Source organism: Anopheles cruzii, chromosome 3, assembly GCF_943734635.1.
Source record: "Anopheles cruzii chromosome 3, idAnoCruzAS_RS32_06, whole genome shotgun sequence".
In the NCBI taxonomy this organism is placed as follows: Eukaryota; Metazoa; Arthropoda; class Insecta; order Diptera; family Culicidae; genus Anopheles; species Anopheles cruzii.
In genome coordinates, this window is record NC_069145.1 from 23,173,754 (window position 1) to 23,193,997 (window position 20,244).

The window sequence follows — 20,244 nt, forward strand, 5'->3', positions numbered from 1 at the left end:
TACCCTTTGCCCTTCATGATGAGTGCAATTGCTACCACATTGCATCAGAAGATGGTGTGTCTGCTTCGGAAAACGTAGAAAACGTGGCTGTAAATACTCCAGTTTCTACCACGGGTCGTTCAAGGCGGAAACTACTTCACCGCCAGGCCATTGCGACAAGTGTGCGGGCATCTGTTTTCTCTGCTTCCGGCCAGAAGCGTACGACGATAAACAAATGTAACCCACGGGCGCAATATTTGAAAAGCAAATGCAAGAGAAAAACAATTGAGTTATGCTGTGAGGCTGGCCGCGTAACTGAATGTGCCGCAACAGTAGGCAGCGCACAACATTTAACCGCCGCAATGTTGCGTAACTCGCCTACTCGGTGTGCGGTCAAACAACGAAATCATAAAAACTGTCGCAACAACGCGCGTTACACCTTTTACACCGAACCGCCCTTTCCGAAAAGAAGCCCCTACGTTGTCGGCATGTCAACGCTTCGTTTCATTTTACGGCCAAACCGAAGCGGATTGACGAATGAAACATAAACCACCACCGCGACGAAGACAGGCAGCCACTTTCCTCCAGTGTTCCTATTTTCATCACATCACACAATCCCTGTCACCGAGGCATGACAATGGCGAAGAAGGCAACGACGAACAACACTAAACTCGAAGAGGAAAAAAAAAACTCGCGGCTCGGGTGCGTGTTGTTGCTTGATGGGAGATTGTGGAAATTAACATTGAAAAGCTACCGCGCACAGAAGCATAAACTATGGGCGCGTCCTAGAAATGTGAACCAACCCGGCGGGGGACAATTGCTGACGATGGCACGGGCCCCTCACTTACGCTAGTGTGGTCTGACGGTGGCAGATCTTCCTACTGAAGATCGTCCGCTGTGCGACATCCATTCGACAAATGGTTTCCATCAGGTTTGGTTCCTTTAGGAATACCGGAATTTTTTACCACCCTTCCGGTGATGCTGTTTGTAGACACAACATTAATTTTTATCGTTTACAAATTTGTGATTTTTTCCGGTTGACTTTTCTTTTTCTAAGCTGTCCTAGTAAAACCTTGTTTCGGGATGTTCCAGGCCTTTTGCAAACCTCGCATTTGTGGAGATTAATGACTGTTGTTTAAATCATAGCTACGTTTCGCCGATAATCGACTTTGTTTAATCTTGTGCACGTTGCAGGTTGATTGAATAACCCCTTTCTAGTTATTACAAACAAGACAAGCCGTTAGTAGATAACCGATCCACTAGCAGCGATTGACCGTCCCGAAGGTTGTATATTTTTGCGCCACTAATGCCACCAAAGTGTCAAAATATTTTAACTTTCCGAAGCCAGCGTGTCTTCGGACGTACGATCAATTGGCGATAAGACGCACACACGTCATACGGTTCGTCTTTTCTCGATTCACATCGATTCCAATCTCTCCTTATCAATCCGTCGCCTTACGACGTAAAATCTCTACCGTCATTCGACCGATTTCTGTGTTGAAAAACATAGTTCGCATGACGACTGGTGAGTTTCAATCAACCTGCGTACGGGGGAATGTCACGACTATCAGAGAAAGAGAATCTCCGCCGGTGGTCTACTACCGGGCGCTTCGAGCCGAGTGTCCTCATGCCGCGTCAGCGTCAGCTAGACGTCGGCCATTAAGCACGGCATATTATGCTCCCCGCACTGTGGTGTACGATTTAAAATAAACCCCGTCGCGTCGCGGCACCGTTTTAAATTCATAACCACCATCGGAGGGTAGTTTTTGGGCGAAAATTACTATCGGTCTCCCGTGGCTCTCGGGAACGCCGTGGCCCGTTAGCAGCGAGGGCTCCAGCACACACGGAACTTGGCGCTTCGCTGAACTGTAAATAATTCACACTTCCTCTTAATGGGGCCATTTTTGTGTAATAAAATAAGACCGAATTGACCACTCTTGCCGAAGTGTCCTCCGCTTGGACGGATGATAAGCGATAGCCTGCGGCGCGTGTGTGTGGTATTTAATTTGAACGATCTTTTTTACAATGTACGATCGAAAGAGGCTCTACGGATGGGGCATAAAATTAAATGTTTATCCTTTAAAATACACCGGGCCGTATCGGAGTATAAAATCGGTTCGTTGCTTGGTTAAACGAGACAAAAAAATACGAATACCCAAGAAACCCGTCGTGCACGCCACCGAGCTGACATCGCCGTTGCCCTGTGCCGATGCCCTGGCCGTGCGCAATGGATACGAAACTAAATTAAATAAAATATATCCCATCTGCGGTCCAAACGGGACACCAGGTTGGATGGAGTGGAAAAATACAATAAAATAACGTTCACATGTCCCGTCCCGTGTGTCGATTCGGTCGGCCCGGAACCGACCGATCGTCGATCGATCAATCTGCCAGCGTAAGCTTGTTAATAGCCCGAGCTAATGCGTGAGTGCGACTTTTTTTTTCAACTGGCTTTGCTCTCTCTGTTAAGGGCACTTCTGGCAATCCTCCGAAACGAACTGAATTGCGGGGTGGCATCCATAAAAGCGGTGCATTCGACAAAGATTTTACGGCACGACTGCGGCCAACGGCACGAGGGAGTAGTTAATCTCATCTCCATTCGCCCCCCGCCTCGAAACGGGTTCGTCTTTCTTTTGCTGTTTCGTTTTTCCGCTCCTTGTTTTTTTAAACGTTGGAAACCTCATTAAAAATGACAGTTACTCTTCGTCGATCCGCACACGGTGGCTTGCGGTGGGCTTACGCATGATACCGGCATTTACGGTGACCGTTTTCTGGCTTCGTTCTGGCCACCCGAAACTGGTAGGTGGTGGTGGTTACGCTTCGTTTACGTTTTCGCTCATTTTCTCCCCGTGAGGGAAACCTTCTCCTTGGCCACGCTACGCCCGGACGGGCATGCGGGCCCATCCGGATAACGGCCGCGCAGTTAGTAAACTTTGGAAACGATCGCTATGGTTCTCCGCTGAGGCTCTGCGATTAAATCTTTCTTTCCGGTTCTCTTCGCTCGGTACGGTTGGTGTTATTCCCTGCATTCCCGTCCACTCCTAGAGGAAGCGGCCAGAGTCAGAGAAAGAACTGTACCGTGAGATTCCACACTGATTTTTAAAAACGATATCCAAATAAGGGTGTGCGATGTGAGAAGTGAACGGTAGAGCCCAAGCCAAGTGTTCCACGTCCAAAAAGCCATCCGCGTCCACGGGGCCACGGTGATTGCCGGTGGTTTTGTGAGTGAAGTGAATGAACGACCACGGGGTGACCACTGCGACATTGCCACTGCACAGAAGTACCACCGACCAGTCGTATCCGGTCGATGGTGGCAGTCTACGCCGGCTGCGACAACGGAACGTCGAGCGGAAACGCTTCTTTTTCGCGGCCACCGCCACCGTCGACGCGTCGGAAGTGGGCACTGGCTCGCCACAACCGCAACCGACGGCAAACGGTGACCCGGGCGGTACTATGCTGCTCACCTCGCACGATCATCTGGTTGGTTTCAAGATGATGGGTTTCATCAAGGAGGATGAAATCTACGCCAGCGGTGGCACCGGCAATACCAACGCTGGCCAGAGCATCGTGGCCAGTGTTCGCGATCGTACTGCAGCTGTACCGGAGATTAAAGTAACTGCGGCACCCGTGGCTTCCGAGTCCGAGCAAGATGTAAGCAGTATGGGGGGTCGGGTGCAATGGCAGACCGCGGTTTGAAGGTGCAAATGGGCCAATTATTTGCTGCAGCCAAAACCAAGAACCATCAAAACTAGACCAAAAATGGCACATCTTAAAAAAATGTGTAGTAACGCTCTTGTCGCTTTTGTTTTTCTTCCTCGCAGGGCAAACAGATTAACCACAACGCGTCCCCGTTCCGGCGCTGGGGACAATCATCGTTACGGTCGCGCTCGACAGAACATCGGACACCGATTTCGTCTGCCCGCCGACCATCCTCGTTGGCTGCCTCGGAAAGTGACGTCTACACGAAATCGATCGACGATGATTACAGCTCGACCAAGAGCGGCTACAATCCGTACGGCGATGCGGCCAGCACCGGTGCGTTAGCACCCGAAGTTACGGTTACCGGGCCGGGCAGCGCTGGTGGGGTCGTCGCAACAGCGGGCGGTCCAGCGGGCGTTGCGTCCTGGGGCACCTCGTTCGAAAAGCTGCTGGAAGATGCCGGAGGACTTCACACGTTTTCGGTACGACTGTTTGGAACCATTTCCCCGGGTTTGGCTGTCACTATTTCACTAACATGCACCCTGTATCCGTTTGTCTTTTAGGAGTTCCTTAAGAAGGAGTTTTCTGCCGAGAACATCTACTTCTGGACGGCATGCGAACGCTACCGGCAGCTGGCGGAACGTGACGAGCGTGCCCGAGAGGCGCAGGCGATCTTTGCCAAACATCTCGAGTCGGGCTGCAGCGAACCGGTGAACGTGGACTCGATTGCGCGAAATATTGCGCTCGAGAACTTGCCGCAGGCCGAACCGACGCTGTTCGCGGCCGCCCAGAAACAGATTTTCAATCTGATGAAGTTCGACAGCTACCAGCGGTTTATCAAATCGGACATGTACCGAGTGTGCCAGGAGGCGGAAGCAAAGGGACAGGCGCTTCCGTACCCGGGCGAGCAGCTGGACCCGTTGCTACGCACCAGCTCCCTCATGGCACCGAGTGGGAGCGGTGCAATGACGAAGTTGAAAAAATCGCTCAGCAATGCGGAGGACCGGAGGCGAAAGTCACTGCTACCGTGGCACCGGAAGACGCGCTGCAAATCGAAGGATCGGGGCGATTCGGATGCGTCGAAGAAGGACAGTGGCAAGGGAGCCACCAGTGCCGGTGGCAATGGTGCAAGTGGCGGTGGCAGTAGTAGCAATACACTGAAGCTACTTTCGACCAATTCCACGAGTGATATTCACAGTTCTCGAAGTTCCTTGGCAAGGTAAGCAGCATGAAGGATATGGCTCGGCGAAGCTCGCAACTTATCCGCGTGCTCCGTCTCTTGTATTTCTAGTTTCGATGCCGCCATCGGTGGTAAGTCGTACGATCCGGACGATTCCCGCAACACGCTCTGCCGGGTGATACTCTCCAATGGCGCAACAACTGTCGTGCAGACGCGATCGAACGAAACGATCAAGGAGCTGGTCGAACGGCTGCTGGAAAAGCGCGGCATCGTGTACAACGCGTACGAAGCGTTTCTGGCGGGCAGCACGAAACCGCTCGATCTAGACGGACCGTCGGTCAGTTTGGCCGGCAAAGAGGTCAACATTGACCAGCGGGTCGTGTTTAAACTGAACCTTCCGAATCGTAAGATGATTTCGGTGAAGAGCAAAGCCACCAAGCCGCTCGGTGATGTGTTGCGGCCAATACTGTACAAGTATAGCTACGAGCTCGATCAGATGCGGGTCTACTCGACCGATGTGTACCTCGAACTAACTCACCCGGTCACCACCGTCGATGGGTTGTGTTTGTACATACGCGCCGCAAGCGATACTCCGACCACGGCCAGCGGATCAATCGTACATCCGGAACTGGGAAGAACGTTGGCCGGTGCCCGGCCAGTGATCAATACGGCCACCCATCAGCAGATCGTGCATCATTTCCAGCAGCAGCAGCATCAGCAGCAGCAGCAACAACAACAACAACAACAACAACAACAGCAGCTACTTAATGGACCTCCGTCCTCCAGCGTGCCACAGCAGCACAACTTTGTCGTTCCGTCCTCGGTCCTTATCGGTCCATCGGGAACGAGTAATGTAGCCGGAGCAAAAAACGTGTCCGCGTTTGCTAACGGGCTGGCCACTGCTTCGGCGTTGTGCAATAATAACAATCTACTCAGTGTGAACCAGAATCACGTGCGAGCCAAGGAGCAGCAGGAAGCGTTGAAAGACGAACAAAGTGGCGGTCGGCCGCAGGAACTGAACACGCTCGATGAAATCACGAACAAAGTGTTCAACGAGCTGATGAACGGCAAGACGGGAAACAACGCGGTGGCCGGTAGCAAGGGAGGAGGACCACCGGATGTAGATTGTGCGTCGGACACGTCGTCGTCCCGGCGCGATCGTTTCCGGCGCCGTGGCTCGAATGCACCGTCGGAGAGTGGCCGGGGGGCAAAGAGTAAAAAGTGCTCCACCGGTGGATCAGAGGACGGTGGCGAGAGTGTAAACAATCTGGGCCTCAAGAAGCCCATCATCGCCAAGCTGAAGGCGGGTGTGAAGCTGCAGATGCCAACCAGATCGCAGAACGACGGTGAGCAACTTTATCCGGTTGTTTTTCGTTGTTTCCGTTTTGGTCCCTTTTTTGGCTTACATTCAACGTTAACACTGTCATTGCAGAACTTCTGGAGGGTTTAAAGCGAGCCCAGCGTAGCAGACTGGAAGATCAGCGCGGTACGGAAATCAATTTCGAGTTACCGGATTTTCTGAAAGATAAGGAAAACTTATCGGCCTCCGTAGCACCGGTTGCCAGTGGCAGCACGGGAAGCGCAGCTCCTGCTCCTTCGAAGCTGACCCGCAGCAAACCGGCCCGCAGGTCAGAATCGGGTACACCGACGGCCGAGTTCGGTGGGTCGCTGCAGCAAATTAACAAGCCCCAGCCGGCGCCTCGATTATCGATCACGGGGCAGCAGCAACAGCAGCATCATCGCGGTTCCGGCTATGGCTCGCCAGTCCAGACCGCCGTAAGCGATAGCCACCTGAACCTGTCGACCCAATGTAACGCTTCGCCCAACCCGCTGGACGATCCTTTCCACGCGCCCGTTGGTGGTTCACAGTCGGAAAACAGTTACGCCGGTAGGTAACGGTGGTTGGCCGAGGCCCAATGCTTCTCTAACACGCAGACGGGCGCCCAATCAAAAAATTTGTCTCCACGATGGCCTACTAACTACATCCCTTTACTCTTTTCTGGACCTCTGTTTCGTTTCTCGCTGGTTTTCTTCAACCGCCAAACCCTCGCTGTGTTGTCTTCGTCCGCTTGTATGCCATCGTTCTGCGCAGGAAGTATCGCGAGCGTAATTGAAGTGGCCCGTGGATAGGGTTGCAAGAATGTGCAGAAAAGCGTGGAAAAGCAGTATCCATTTGGGTCGAACGAAAAAAAAAAGACACAAGGTCCGCACTAAACCGCAATTTTTCCATAGATTGATCACCCGATCATCCCCGTACATGTTTCTGTTCACTGTGTTTAATGTTTATGTTTTTGTGTGCTTACCTTCATTGCGCAGTGTTTCCATTGTTGATAGAATAGGGTGTTTTTGTTCCTTTTTTATTGTAGTATTTCATACATCGATTAGTTATTCCCTGTGTTATTTATTGCTTTATTTTATGTGTTTCTAACGGTTCCAGTGTTTCCATTGTTGTCCCATTTTCGTTCTTTACATGTGCCTGCCGTTTGTTTCACATGTTTTACAAACATTGTCGTTAATATTTTGTTTCATTTTCAGTCCCTGTTTTGTTGGATATTTGGCTTACCTTTAAAAGAAGTTTCCGAGATGTAATGTGGGTTTTGTTCAAATGGGTTTTATTCAAATTTGGGGTGTGCTCAAGAATTATATGTCAAACATTTGTTCCATCACAGACACTTCTTAGTTATTTAAATATTTTTTTATCATCAGTTTGTAACAGTTGATGTATTGACTATTGTTTGTTTCTAATCTTGCATATGTATAAAACTTTAAATAACGTCATTCATATGGTAACGTCAAGTTTTTCATATTCTTACAGACACTACACTAGTCTTTACTCATGCCACCAGCGGACAATCGCCAACGGCACCAACTATACGCGCACTACATGCACTTTCGGACGATCAGTCCGATGCAAGTGGTGATGGTAATGCAGGACCGACGAGAGCAACCCTGATAACAGCTAATGGTTTCTGTGACCATCCGGAGGATACGTCCCCCGGAACTTCACCCTCCCACAGTACTCATCTTCACCCTCATCACTATCACCATCCGGGAGCGTCGGCGACTGGCGCTAGTGGTTCCGTCAATAGTACGGTTGGCTCGGCCACTGCCTACCACACACACTATCCGCTCCTTCATCATCACCACCATCATCATCCACATGGCCAGCACTACCACCATCATCCGGGACGGTATCAGGCAACGGTTTTACCAAATGGGGTTGGATCTTCCGATAGCCATCCTGGAGGCAATGTTGATGGCCAACGAGGACCACCACCACTTCCACCGAAACCGAAAATTCTCCCAATAAAACCATCCAACTGGGGCCATCCCAGTACGGGCGTTGCCAGCAGTGGTGCCGGTGGTACCGCAGCATACAGCGATGCACACTCGCCCAGTGGTCTCAGCAGTTCGCCCTCTAGCAGTAACCATTCACCCCCTAGCAGTAATGGTGGCGGTGGCGGTATGGTTGGCACAGGAGCCACGAACGGTATTTTAAGCACAAACAATACAGAAATCCTAGGCTCAACCACTCGTGAGCCGGGACGGCGAGTAGCAAACGGTGGCACGGAGGGTATCGGAGGAACGACTGGTGGACCGACTGTGATCAGCTCCGTGGTGGCGCAGGCTCGGAGCATCTATTTCGATCAGGGAAATAGCAGTTTCGTGTAGACTGTGGCAATGTGAGCCGTGTTGTGGAAAGCATAGCAAGACAGCGAAGTAGCTTGTAGATCAGGAAATGTCGGACAAATGTCTGCACCGCGTGGGACTGCGTAGTAATTTTGGAAAGTTATTCAGTAAACATGAAGGTGATTGCACGCTAATGTAATTTATTTGTTTGTCCCTTTCTCGAAACGTAAAAAGTGGTAAGTTTCTTGTAAATACGACAGTAAAACGCCGCCGTCACTGGGATAGTGCAGCAAAGTTATTGATTTTGGTAAATAAATTATTTGATATTACACAAACCATTCGTATTTAAAAAAGTACGGAGACCTGAACTTACACCATTTCTACACATGAGTTTGTATGTTAAATTTAATTTCAACTTTAAACAATCTGAACATTCGAAAAAATGGGTGTATTTGAACCAATAAAATGCAATTGCTGCAGCCCTTCATCAGTTTTCTGTTTTATTATGACTAATAATCGTAACGATAATGCACTTGCTTTCTAAGCCGATACGGCGGTTTCAGCCGGTTTAGGCGCATCCTTGGTCACCACTACATCTTTACTATCTGCGGATTCCGGTTCCGGAGGTGGTTCATCGTCAACGCGATAAGTAATGTACGCTGGCGATTTCGGAGGCATCCAATCGGGTATGATCTTTTCATGCATTCGCCACACGCCGTACTCGTTTGCCAAATGCTTCTCAAACACCACGTACTCGAGACAATCTTTCACCAGCGATTCGCTGCCATGCATTAGCCGCCCGAACCGATCGTATATGGCCAGTATCTGCTGGCTGTGGAAGCGCACGGTCACTTGCGCAAAAATGTTTTCCTTCGTAATGACATCCGTGCACCGAGCATGCACAACCCGCGGTGGTTCGAGTGACTTCAGAAACTTCCAGTGAATCGTTTTGTCCATTATGTTGTGCATCAGCTCCGGATACGCACGCTCGGTTACGATCTCTCGCAGTTTGTACTTGTTCTTTTCGCACAGCGTGTTATGTGCTTGGATGTACATATCCTGTGCATGGGCCGCAAACTCCGGTGGTTCGAAATCTTCATCGTAGCTGCGTATTTTGCGCACCGCCATCATCGATTTGGTTTTCTTTTCTAGCTGCTCGAACTTTTGCTTGGCTCCCTCGCGCGAAATCGCCGACATGCGACCATCACCTTCGGGTGGAACGTACGGTTCGAAGACACCGCCAGTGCAGCTGATGTAGAATGGGCGCTCGAGCCAAGGGCGCGGCGGCAGCATTCCCCGTTCCTTCATGCGTGTTTTAATCTGCTCCTGTGACATATCTTCAGGCTTTTCGTTCAGATTGGGAATGTCGATTTTAATGAACTTTGCTTTACGCAATCGTTTCCACCTTGGATCCCAATGTTTCGTACGCCGGTGCCGCACCTGCTGCTGGTTGATGATGGCCGCATTTTGAAGGCACGGGGCCAGAAATCCGGTTGACGGCGACTACAAACGAAAAGACAGATATTAATGAACTAGTTATTAGGGTGCTCTGTGGGTGGAATTACTTGAAGAAACTTTATTGCCGCTCGACCAGCGACTACGAACGAAGCCATGTTTGTGAAAAATAACAACACCAAATGCACCTCGAACTGTCAAACGTTCGGGAACCGGTTGGGAAAGTGCCGGTTTTGCATTTTTGTAATGCATTCCTTTTAATTTCTTGAGATTTACTTTAACACCTTTTGCTTACAAAGAAAGGTATCAACACAGACAAAATAAAATTAATTACACAAAAGAAGGATGAAAAATGTTGATGTTGGACGGTTGAAATATAAGTTTAGTATGTAAAGCGCATTTGCAGTTTCAATAAAAAGAAATTACAAACAAGTATTTAAAGTTATTTAACAAATTTGTAAGTTTTCGTAGGAGATTTGATATAGGCTAAAAGAATATGTACGAGATAATTCGTCGAAAAATTCAAAACCATCGCAGCAAGATAATATTTCGTATGGTGAGTTTTTCAAGCTAGAATCGACGAAACGGGTCGCACTCGTTGGTCGTTTCCGGTGCGGGCAGCAGAATGTATTGAACCGGTAACACTGTGCTACGCGCGGAATCGCTCGATTGCACACACACCAGCGCACACATCTTCCGCTTTTCAGGGCAGGTCGCAGTATCCGTAGCCGATTTGTTCTTCGTCAGTCAGCGCGTGTGGTGAGTCGTCGTGTTCGATCAAGTGCTCCGCTAAATAATTATAAATTTGTAAGTAAAGGCGTACGTTTTCCCTCCTAACTGGTTCGCGAAAGGCATCGAATAGGGGATAGAGCCAAAGAAAAGTGTTTACCAGACGCTTTCCTCATTGTTTGACAAGTTTGCAATCTGTTCGTCGCCGTGCTGTACCGTACCTTTTTTCTTACTCAATTCAGTATTGCTTTGCATGGCTTTAAATTTAAGCAGCACCAACACACCACCACCATCCATTTGGATTCGACTCCTTCGCGTCAATTTACGCTATGAGTCATCCTTGTTGTATTATGCTATATTGTGAATCTGCTAGAATCGAACCCGTTAGCGGTAGAAAGAAATAACTTTGCCCGCGGAGGTAGAAGCTTTTGAACAATGGCGTTCCTGCGGGAGATGGTCTACACTTTTGATGGTACGCGTTTGACTTTGTCTGGCGATGACACTTCACTTCCAACCTCTCAAAATGGAAGTCTGCTGCGTTTGAAACAGCTTTCAATCCATCGCTGGTTTATCTCGGACATTAGGGCGCAATACAGCACCGCAGGGAGTTGGAAAATTTTCAGAAACCTCATCGCTCTGAGCATGATGTGTCGTCCGCAGCATGGAAGTGGAAGGAAAATTCCTAACCTCGCTTTTCGTGCTGGCGACTCTCGTGAAACCTGCGATTGCGTGCCAGCAGCGTAGTAATGTTGAGTTGTGGCGATGAGACCCTTTAGCTTATGTCGTCGTCATCTAGTCGTACGTCGCCACAATGAACTTTCGTTGGTGCGTTTGGTTGTGTGGCGCGGCAGACTTACGGTGTGAAACTTTAGATGTATTTAAATGGCAAGTTCCTGCAACTATGCTCAACAATGAGATTGTTTTGCAAAGTGCAAAACTGTCGGGCAAGCTGGGAGTGCTTAGCAGTTGCCGACGTTTGTTTTTTCGCTTCGCGCCGAAAATACCAACCCGTTGTCACGGTTGTGTGCAATGTCGGTTTCGCTAGTGTTCCGATGTTACAGATTGTCGTTAAAGGAGGAAGTTTAAGAAATGAGTTGGTTTGAGTGCATGGCATTGATTGTAGCAGCACGTCGTGGTGACGAGTTTATCGGCTCGATTTTTGAGTAGATTGGTAAGCAGTGGTGGCTACTGCCAATAAACGGCTCGAACCGGTTACTACTTTGTAGTCATAGAGGAAGTGATGATAACCAAGGGCGACCGAGAAAACTCGATTGGTTCATGGGCAGGACCGGGTGGTTAATGTACGTGGGCATTGCGAGAAGGACTTACGGCAATATACTTCAAGTTTATTTCCACTACCACCAGTGTACAGTCATTGTGCTTAAAGAAGAAATACCCTTCGTATCTGACGAAAAGTGTAGTCAAACCTTGTCCGTGGGGGGTTATCTTTTACGAAGATGTAACGAATTCCCTTCATGATGCTTTCGCGGCCCTATGTTGGAAGTTAGAAAATATCGCCCTCTGGTGTGATGTGGTGTGTGCCTTTCGAGACAGAAACATAACTCACATCAAATGGGATTTGTTCGAGAGAAATTTCAATGTGTCTTTTTTCGTTTCATTTTCTTTTCTTTCCGGTCAAAAGAAGTGTGTGTGTTCCGTCTCACCACCAGCACCGTCATAAAACACACACACCTTTCCACCGCCGACAGGGTTTTTATTTTAAGGAACATAGAAGTGCATTTTCTTAGGGAAAGCGGACTGCCGTTTGGTTTTGTTTTTTTCTAAATATTTCACACCGTATACACAAACCCCATTCTGATTGCATAGATCGGACCGACGTCTCCATTTTTGCGGAAAACCAGTAACTAAGTAAGCCTTTTTCTGTTTATGTTTTAGTTAGTTTGTATGTTTTTTGTACATAATTTTCTGTAAATTTGGCACAACGTGCTCTTTCCCTGTCCTTTCTGTAATCTGTTCTTTCCTCACTTGTCACGGTTTGACGGTCGACAGCTGCATCGGTGGCAGCACCGTTTTCAGGCTGCTGTACCCGTCGTTGGATTATTTGCAAAACTATCTACCTCTTAACGTCAAATCCCCTATTCAGCCGATGTCGACCAACTAAAAATGAATCTAGTAGACTGTGTCGAAAACGTTTGTAGAAAAGAGTGAGAATACAGTGCCTTTAGTTGTGGAAGTATTTGTCTAGAACTTCGTTTGTGCGAGAAGTAAATTTAAAATATTATTTGATCAAAAAGCCGCGCGTGGTACACGTTTAGGAACGAATATTTGTATCTCTGGATCTGCTTGTAATACTTCGCATCCTCATAATCTGTACGTATTCCGTCATTTCGTATCATTGCCCTTAAAGTATGCATCAATTTTGTCATCCAATGGCGGAAATGTTGTTTTAATGAATTTTATCGATTGGACGCTTCCGACAGCGCACAGACGAGAATAATGCAAACGAATAGTGGAAAATTGTGGTTGCCCTTAGCTCTATAGTTGATTGTTTTAAACGATTTTATCCTATCAAATCGTTCGTTTTGCCCTACCACATCAAGGACACTGCCCATCACGGTTCGTAGTGTCCGCCAGTAGTGACCTTTTTTTTTGAAACGTCCGGAATTAGGTCATGGGAATTGAGTGGCAATGTGGTCTTGTCTAGCATTCCTTCGTTCTGGCGTCTAGTGTCCTAGTTTGTTGTTTTCGAAAGCGACTTTAGTACTACAATATAAACATCTTAAGCACGTGTATTTCCGTTTTTGGTAGAACATGCAGTCTTGATTTTCGATTCAAATACGACAGATAAATACTTCGCTAAAGGCACTGTATATTTGGTAATAATGAACGTGTTCCATGATCTAATGATTCCCTTATTTTAGTTAGTATTGTAATTTGTCCGTTTTCGTTTTCCTCATTGCAGTAATTTGTTGTATGAGTCAGAAAGCCGAAAGACCAGTACTATCAGGTCAACGCATCAAGACCAGGAAAAGGGGTAAGTAACACATGGTTTAAAAAGTCTCGGGCCTAACGAACAGATGGTGATTGGTCTCATCGCTTCAAGTTATTTATTATACATTTTGAGGCAAAAGATAAATCGTTCAATTAAATAAAAAGTCGAAAAAAAGAAAACAGCAGCATTCGTTTAAAAAAGGCCATAATATAAACTAGTAGGGCGTAGTTAAACAATTCTATGTTTCCCTATTGAGCATTTATGGTAAAGAAATATCGGTTTCATTCACCGCTGATGGGCTCTCTTGCATTGTCAGATTTCGTGTGGAGTAATCGGAACATTCTTTTCAATAGAAACTGCTTGAAAATTATGATCAAAACATAAGATTGATCAACCGATCGATCGTTTGACCCACGATGCTAAGCTTCATTTAGTTTCAGAAACTATTCAACAAACTGTCCGATTTTTAAATTTTTGTTTTAGATGAAAATGAGGTCAGAAAAAGAGGGTTTGCTTGCCGCAGGTGAAAGCTTATTTCCGTCTTTTCACGTCTCACGATTATAGGAAGGAGATTAGCACTGTATAATTTGTTTTCTTATGAAGTTGCTGACGAGTCCGTTTATTTTGATGTTTTGTTTCTACCAAGTGTTTCACGCCAGATGGCACATGGGATTGATGCGTGATTGATTGCGGTATGCGTTGTTGATCAAAGAAAGATTGAAATCTAGTGTTTCAATAGATTGGTGAATGATTCAAAAGAATGTGTACACAGTTCTAACTCACAGGCTCGGTGCATCACATATGCCGTTTTGTGTGACTCTTAGGAAACTTTTCAAACTGTGAGAATAAACTGGCTTCGGCTTAGCTATGTTATGCGATCGATGAACCCCACAGTCGCCGTAACACGCAGCCTGGCTACATTGAATACTGTTTGATGCCAACCATCATTCCTTGAATACTGTTTTGTAACAACATTTAAATTGACTAAGCGTCAGGCAATGTTTTTTGCACCATGGGAACTATTGGGATCCACAGTTTTCATTCACATGCCGCTTTTAAATTTAATATTTTCGGTGTGTGGATTAACAAATGCGAATAACTGTGACAGTAATATTGGCTTCGGCTTAGCTATGTTATGCGAACGATAATCCCCACGGTCGCCGTAACACGCAGCCTGGCTACAGAATGCCATCCGAACCAACCAACCGTGATCTGATCTTATTTTAAAATACATAATTATTAACTTTTCCACCCATATTTCATAATTATCTTGCAGATGAAAGAGAGAAGAATGACCCCACGGGATTCCGTGACGCGGTCATTGCAGGTCTTGAAGCAGCTGAAGATCTAGAGCAAATTTCCAAGTATCTTGATAGCGCTGGTAATAAACTCGACTATCGTCGCTACGGTGAAGTATTATTCGATATCCTAATTGCTGGTGGATTACTTGGTACGTGTTCTGTTCAGAAGGGCACTTTTGGTTTAATCGGCGTTTTGAACCAGATAAATTGATTGGCACAATCTTCGCACTCATTCTAGTACCCGGAGGATCTATCTCACAAGATGGCGAGAAACCACGTACCGATCGCTGTCTATTCGCAGCATCGGAAGACATGGAATCGATGCGCAACCATGAGCAGGTAATTTACTTACTGGATATATTTGTCAGTTTCGTTTGATTCAAAGGAATTGTGTGGCACATAATAGCTAGAGCTGAATGCTGAGGCGAGCTTTCTCGCCACACCACAGCTTATCGGTGTAGAAATCAGTGTGCCAAATTAACGCTTGGAGTCCGTTTGCTTGAGGTTGCTTCAAAAATCTACTCTAATAAAGAGGTGATTCGTTGAAGTGCACCTTTTCTACGACTTCTACAAAACATATCAATATTCTAAGTAGTAAAGCTCTCAGTTACAGACAATCATAACCATTATTCGTTTTTTTACAGATCTTTATGCGGCTTATGCGTCGATACAAGTATCTCGAGAAAATGTTTGAGGAGGAAATGAAGAAAATTCTGATCTTCATCAAGGGTTTTACTCCGCTGGAAAGGATTAAACTCGCGCGCATGACAGCTTTGTGGATGGGTAAGTAAGAACGCCCTATCGGCTTTATGATTTTGAAGGAAATACATTTTGAATCGTTGGTTAAATATCGCTCATTCGGCACCAGGATCCCCTGAGGCAGGTTCAATCATGCCAAAGGTTTTAATAAACAAAAGAGTGCCTACATAAAATCATAGTTTGTTTTGCTTACGCCATTCTTCGTCTTTACTTCCTGACACTTGGCGTCAATGAAAACTATTACAACTAAAAAAATTAAAATCGTCAATTTGTTATGCATTGTTTCACTATAAACCCATTTTTTATCCGTTTCTCTTACACAGTCAACGGTTCGATTCCTCCGCAAGTGCTGCACGTGCTGAACAATGAACACCTCACGAAGGACGGGCTTGCGTTGGAATTTTTGCTGGAGGTGTTCACCGTCTTCAAGCAGGAGAAGGGTAACGCGCCGCTGGTTGCGACCCTCCGCAAAGGCGGCCTCGACACCCGCCTGATGGAATTTCTGCCCATGAACAAACGCAACGAGGACTACCTCAAAACGGTGCTCGTCGAAAAGGAGCTGGCTGACGTTTTCAAGCTTCACATGAACCAGGCAAGCCAGGAAGCGAAACGCGAACTGACCCAGGTATGTAAAGCATCGTCATAGAACACAGTGCGTATCGTTTGGTTTAAGTGATGCACCCAATTAGAACTTACTGTCACTGGCCAAACATTCCAGCAGTAGGTGTCGAATGTGTGCTAAAGCATCTCTCATAGTTGGTGGCTTGACACTACATGACGAAAGCGACTCGTTCGCTGAATCGTTTGCCACGTCACCACCCGACACAAGCAAGTACAAGATCGCGCTACGATTGCTCGCTTCGATAATATTAGTTATTCCGATTGAACTTACACTACGGTTTTTATGCACATTAGTTAGTAGAGCCAAGCGTGATCACACTAATTCAGATCCTTTTGGTGTGGAATCATGTGCAAGATCAACGGCAGATATGTTTCGGTGAATGAATCCGGCTTCAACCAATGGGTCATTCGCCAGCCTTATATTCTGCGACAAGTTGTTTCGAAAGACTATAGTGACTTTGATCATGCCGGATCCCATCGTAGCCATATCGCAATCGTAGCGTTGGAAGTATTTATATTCGTTTCATCCAGAAATAAATTGAATCCGATCCGATAATACTGTGAGCCTGGTCTCCATTTCCTTTCGGATTGGAAAAAAGTTCTGGGAAAAACAGGCGTGTTGTTAAAACATGCTCTACTTCGTACTGAGTTCGATGGATTCGTCCTTTGCTATCGAAAACCGTCAAGATTTAGAACATTATTGGTCTTATCTCACTCGTTACTTACTCTAAAGAAAAACGTCCAACACCCGAATTTATAATTAATATTTTTCCTTCCTTTTGTTTCTATCTTTTCCGTGAACACAGCTGCTGATTGATGATATTAACGATAACAAGGCAATTAAGGATATTATCGCCGACGCCAAGGAAATGTCGACGAAATTTAACATTCCCGAGCATGAAGTGGTTGGTCTTGTAAGTATTGAATTTTTAACTATGCTTTGTAAAGTCGTAAGGTCCAAAAAATGCTTCTTCCCCTATAATTTTGAATAAAATTATGTAGTCTGGCGCGGATTGTTGATCAGACAGACTATATAATTGTTTTTGGTGGCACCAAAGACAAACCCATTCGATGTTGAACTTTGTCCACCGGGTGGTTCCAAATGGTTTGCTAGAGTGAATGGCACAACATGGCAATATGTTGTTTCTTCCGCGGCATTTCGGAGTCTGCAATATGTCTTCGAAAGATGGGAAATGATTGAATATTGCTGGTATTAATTGCTACAGTAATCAAATGATCCCTCCGTTTAATGGCCATAGCAACCACATTCGATGAATATAAACACGCCTCAATCCGTTCCTCTAAGATTTAAATTCCTAGATTGGATTGCGCACGTCTTTATTCTATGAATGATAATTTTTTTTTACCTTTGTGGCCTTTGACCTTGTGTTTATATTTATATTTATGTTTTTGTTTTTGTTTTTGTTTTTTTTGTTTTATTTTATAGATTTGGTCCACGATTATGTCGCTTGCCGAGTGGAACAAAAAGGAAGAGCTCGTTGCAGAGCAGGCCATGAAGCATCTGCGAACGTACATCCAGCTGTTCGAAGCATTCACCACCACCGACCGGTCCGAGATGGCTCTGCTTTTGAAGGTGCAAGAGTTCTGCTATGAGAACATGAACTTCATGAAGGCGTTCTCTAAAATCGTTCTGCTCTTCTATAAAAGTAGGTGTTTTTGCCCGTTGCGCTACAATAAGCAATAATCCAATAATAATATAATTGACATGCACGCCGTTACAGCCGAGATTGTCACGGAGGATTCAATTCTCAAGTGGTATAAGGAGGGCCATTCGAACAAGGGCAAAATGCACTTTATCGAGCAGATGAAGAAGTTCATCGAGTGGCTGCAGAATGCTGAAGAGGGTAAGTGTTTGCCGCACATGAAACCGTGCGGTGCAGGCTATCAGTTTCCTATGGTTGCTCCATTATTGTCTCACTGTTGTTGCATCATGTAAACCACGTACATTGTGCCTTTCCCTTTTTACGGGGCCTGTGTGTCTCTGTACGTTTGTAAACGGTGCTACAATAGGATACAATTTCGTTTCAACGCCTGCTAAGTCCAGTGTAGTTGGTGTTTAAAGGAGTTGTAACAAACAGCTTAATAGCCATCGATTCGGAACTGCTCTTAAAAGGAGTTTAGTTAAACTATCAGCTAAAATATTCTTCTTTTACTTTTCAGAAAGCGAATCTGAAGAGGAGGACTAAAATTTTATCAAGTCACTCGGCGCGCGGTACAAGCCACCGGCGCTGCTTCTTCTGATCGATCATCGATCGCGATCCTGCTCGTCGTCGTTGTCTTCATCGTTTCACACCACAAACATCAATCCCCACGACGGAGGTTGTCGCAGCAGAACTTTACGCAATTACGTTGTTCTTTTTTGACGTGTACCCAAATACGGATAATAATAGCATCGAAACATTTTACAAATCCCTATACACGTGGAGTCGTTTTTGATTTTTGAACGAATGCCGAATTTTGTTTCGTGTATGTTTTTTGATGCTATCGCATTGCGCGCGCCTGGTTTTGGATAGGATGACAAGATATGTGACTGTTCAAATCATTGTCAAAGCCAACTATTTCAGTTCCGGTGTGTCTCGCACGCCGAGGCGATTAAAATTCCTAGATTCCGACATCATCTCAGTCTGGGCAAATTTTCAAAAGTGTACCATCTGTCAAACGTTGGTATTTGTTTTCGCTTGCGAAGCGATGCTTGATTGTTTTATTTAGTTAAACTGATACTCGCTGCCCAGAGCAAGCTTATCACTATTTGGCGAGGAAGAAGCAAATCAAGAAACGAAGAAGTTGATAAATTGATGAAACATACAAACAAAAAATATAAACAAGACCGTCATAAACACCACACCGCTAGTAACCTTGTTTTTTTTTTCAATGGGTTTTCCACCTTTAAGTTCCAGATCATTATTCGTTGCCGATCATTAACAGAGCTCGAGCTCCGCTTAGAAAAAGTTTGCTTTTGCATCCAAATCTTTGCTCGCGGAAAACTTTGGTATATGTTTTCTTATCGATGACATTCGTTATAATAGTTTTGTTTAATCCAATTCACAACCCTCGTTCATACTCTTTAACTGGTCAACGATCAACTACACTTTCGTTAGTGATCGTATGGATCGTAAAAATGGTTTCGTTAGTGCCCAAATGATTGCTACCAGAATGACACCATCTCCTGGAAATGGCCGTGAGCAACATTTCCAGTTCGTCTTGACAAAGCTTTAAGTCGATGGTTTCGGGTACTAAATCAACATATTTACCAAACAACGAAAACTCCAAAGCCTCGTTAGAAATAAATTCGGAAACACTAATTTCGCCCCGTTCGAGAATAAAATCGATGGAAGATAAAAAGCAGAAATTTCTATCGATAGATTTTAGTGTTGTCAGCGGAACCACAGATAAACATCGCAACATTTGGAAAGACCATTTTGACCAAGATCCTGACGCCAAATAAAGCAGAAAGCTGGCGCAAGAAAGATGGTGTAACTAAATTCTGTAACACACGGTACTTATAACCCAGAGTCACCAAGCATTGCAAGCAACTTTAATGATTTGAATCGTAGTAAACGCAGGATTGAACCGAATCCCGATGAAGCCCAAGTTGTCATGCCAGAGTAGGGTGGTAGCAGGGCAAACGTCTTGTCGGATATTCAAACTCTTACGTCACGTAGCGTAGCGTTGAGGTCAGTTCCCGTCACAGAGTCTTCCAAAACGTGTGCTTAGTAAAGACGATGCGACTCTTTAGTAGAACCATCATTGGGATGAACCCGAGACAGCAGTAAGTATAGCTAGAAAATGGTACCGTTTTAAGTGAAAACCTATACACACATTGCCCGGAATTACTGACGCCACGTAGTGACCGTGTTTCACACAGAGCAAAAACAAATCTGAAAAATAGTAAACAAAACAAGATAATAGTCAGCATC

General features: G+C 45.9%; 3 protein-coding genes across 4 annotated transcripts in view; 2 read left to right on the top strand and 1 right to left on the bottom strand.

The window, feature by feature from the left end:
- LOC128270069 (regulator of G-protein signaling loco) overlaps positions 1-8,962 on the top strand; it is a 39,074-nt gene extending 30,112 nt beyond the window's left edge. Inside the window, exons 3-7 of the mRNA XM_053007475.1 lie at positions 3,801-4,160; positions 4,242-4,897; positions 4,970-6,204; positions 6,291-6,746; positions 7,674-8,962. Coding sequence (XP_052863435.1) covers positions 3,801-4,160; positions 4,242-4,897; positions 4,970-6,204; positions 6,291-6,746; positions 7,674-8,530 — 3,564 coding nt within the window. The 3' untranslated portion in view covers positions 8,531-8,962. The remainder of the gene's footprint in view (positions 1-3,800; positions 4,161-4,241; positions 4,898-4,969; positions 6,205-6,290; positions 6,747-7,673) is intronic.
- Positions 8,939-10,174, bottom strand: LOC128272843 (probable 39S ribosomal protein L45, mitochondrial). Its single transcript, XM_053010725.1, has 2 exons — positions 10,054-10,174; positions 8,939-9,991 (listed from the first exon to the last, which is right to left on the bottom strand). Exons 1-2 carry the CDS (start codon positions 10,099-10,101, stop codon positions 9,029-9,031), a joined length of 1,011 nt encoding a protein of 336 aa, XP_052866685.1. The 5' UTR covers positions 10,102-10,174; the 3' UTR covers positions 8,939-9,028.
- A 473-nt stretch (positions 10,175-10,647) lies between these two features.
- Positions 10,648-19,169, top strand: LOC128273499 (protein krasavietz). Of its 2 annotated transcripts, XM_053011470.1 has the most exons (11): positions 10,648-10,750; positions 12,315-12,541; positions 13,596-13,667; positions 14,902-15,075; positions 15,165-15,265; positions 15,571-15,709; positions 16,009-16,310; positions 17,113-17,220; positions 17,754-17,973; positions 18,049-18,171; positions 18,488-19,169. In XM_053011470.1, the coding sequence occupies exons 3-11, from the start codon at positions 13,607-13,609 to the stop codon at positions 18,511-18,513; spliced, it is 1,254 nt and encodes a 417-aa protein (XP_052867430.1). In that variant the 5' UTR covers positions 10,648-10,750; positions 12,315-12,541; positions 13,596-13,606; the 3' UTR covers positions 18,514-19,169. The 2 variants fall into 2 exon arrangements, with proteins under 2 accessions (XP_052867430.1, XP_052867431.1); XM_053011471.1 differs by lacking the exon at positions 12,315-12,541 and having other exon boundaries at positions 10,674-10,750.
- The last annotated feature ends 1,075 nt before the right edge of the window (positions 19,170-20,244 follow it).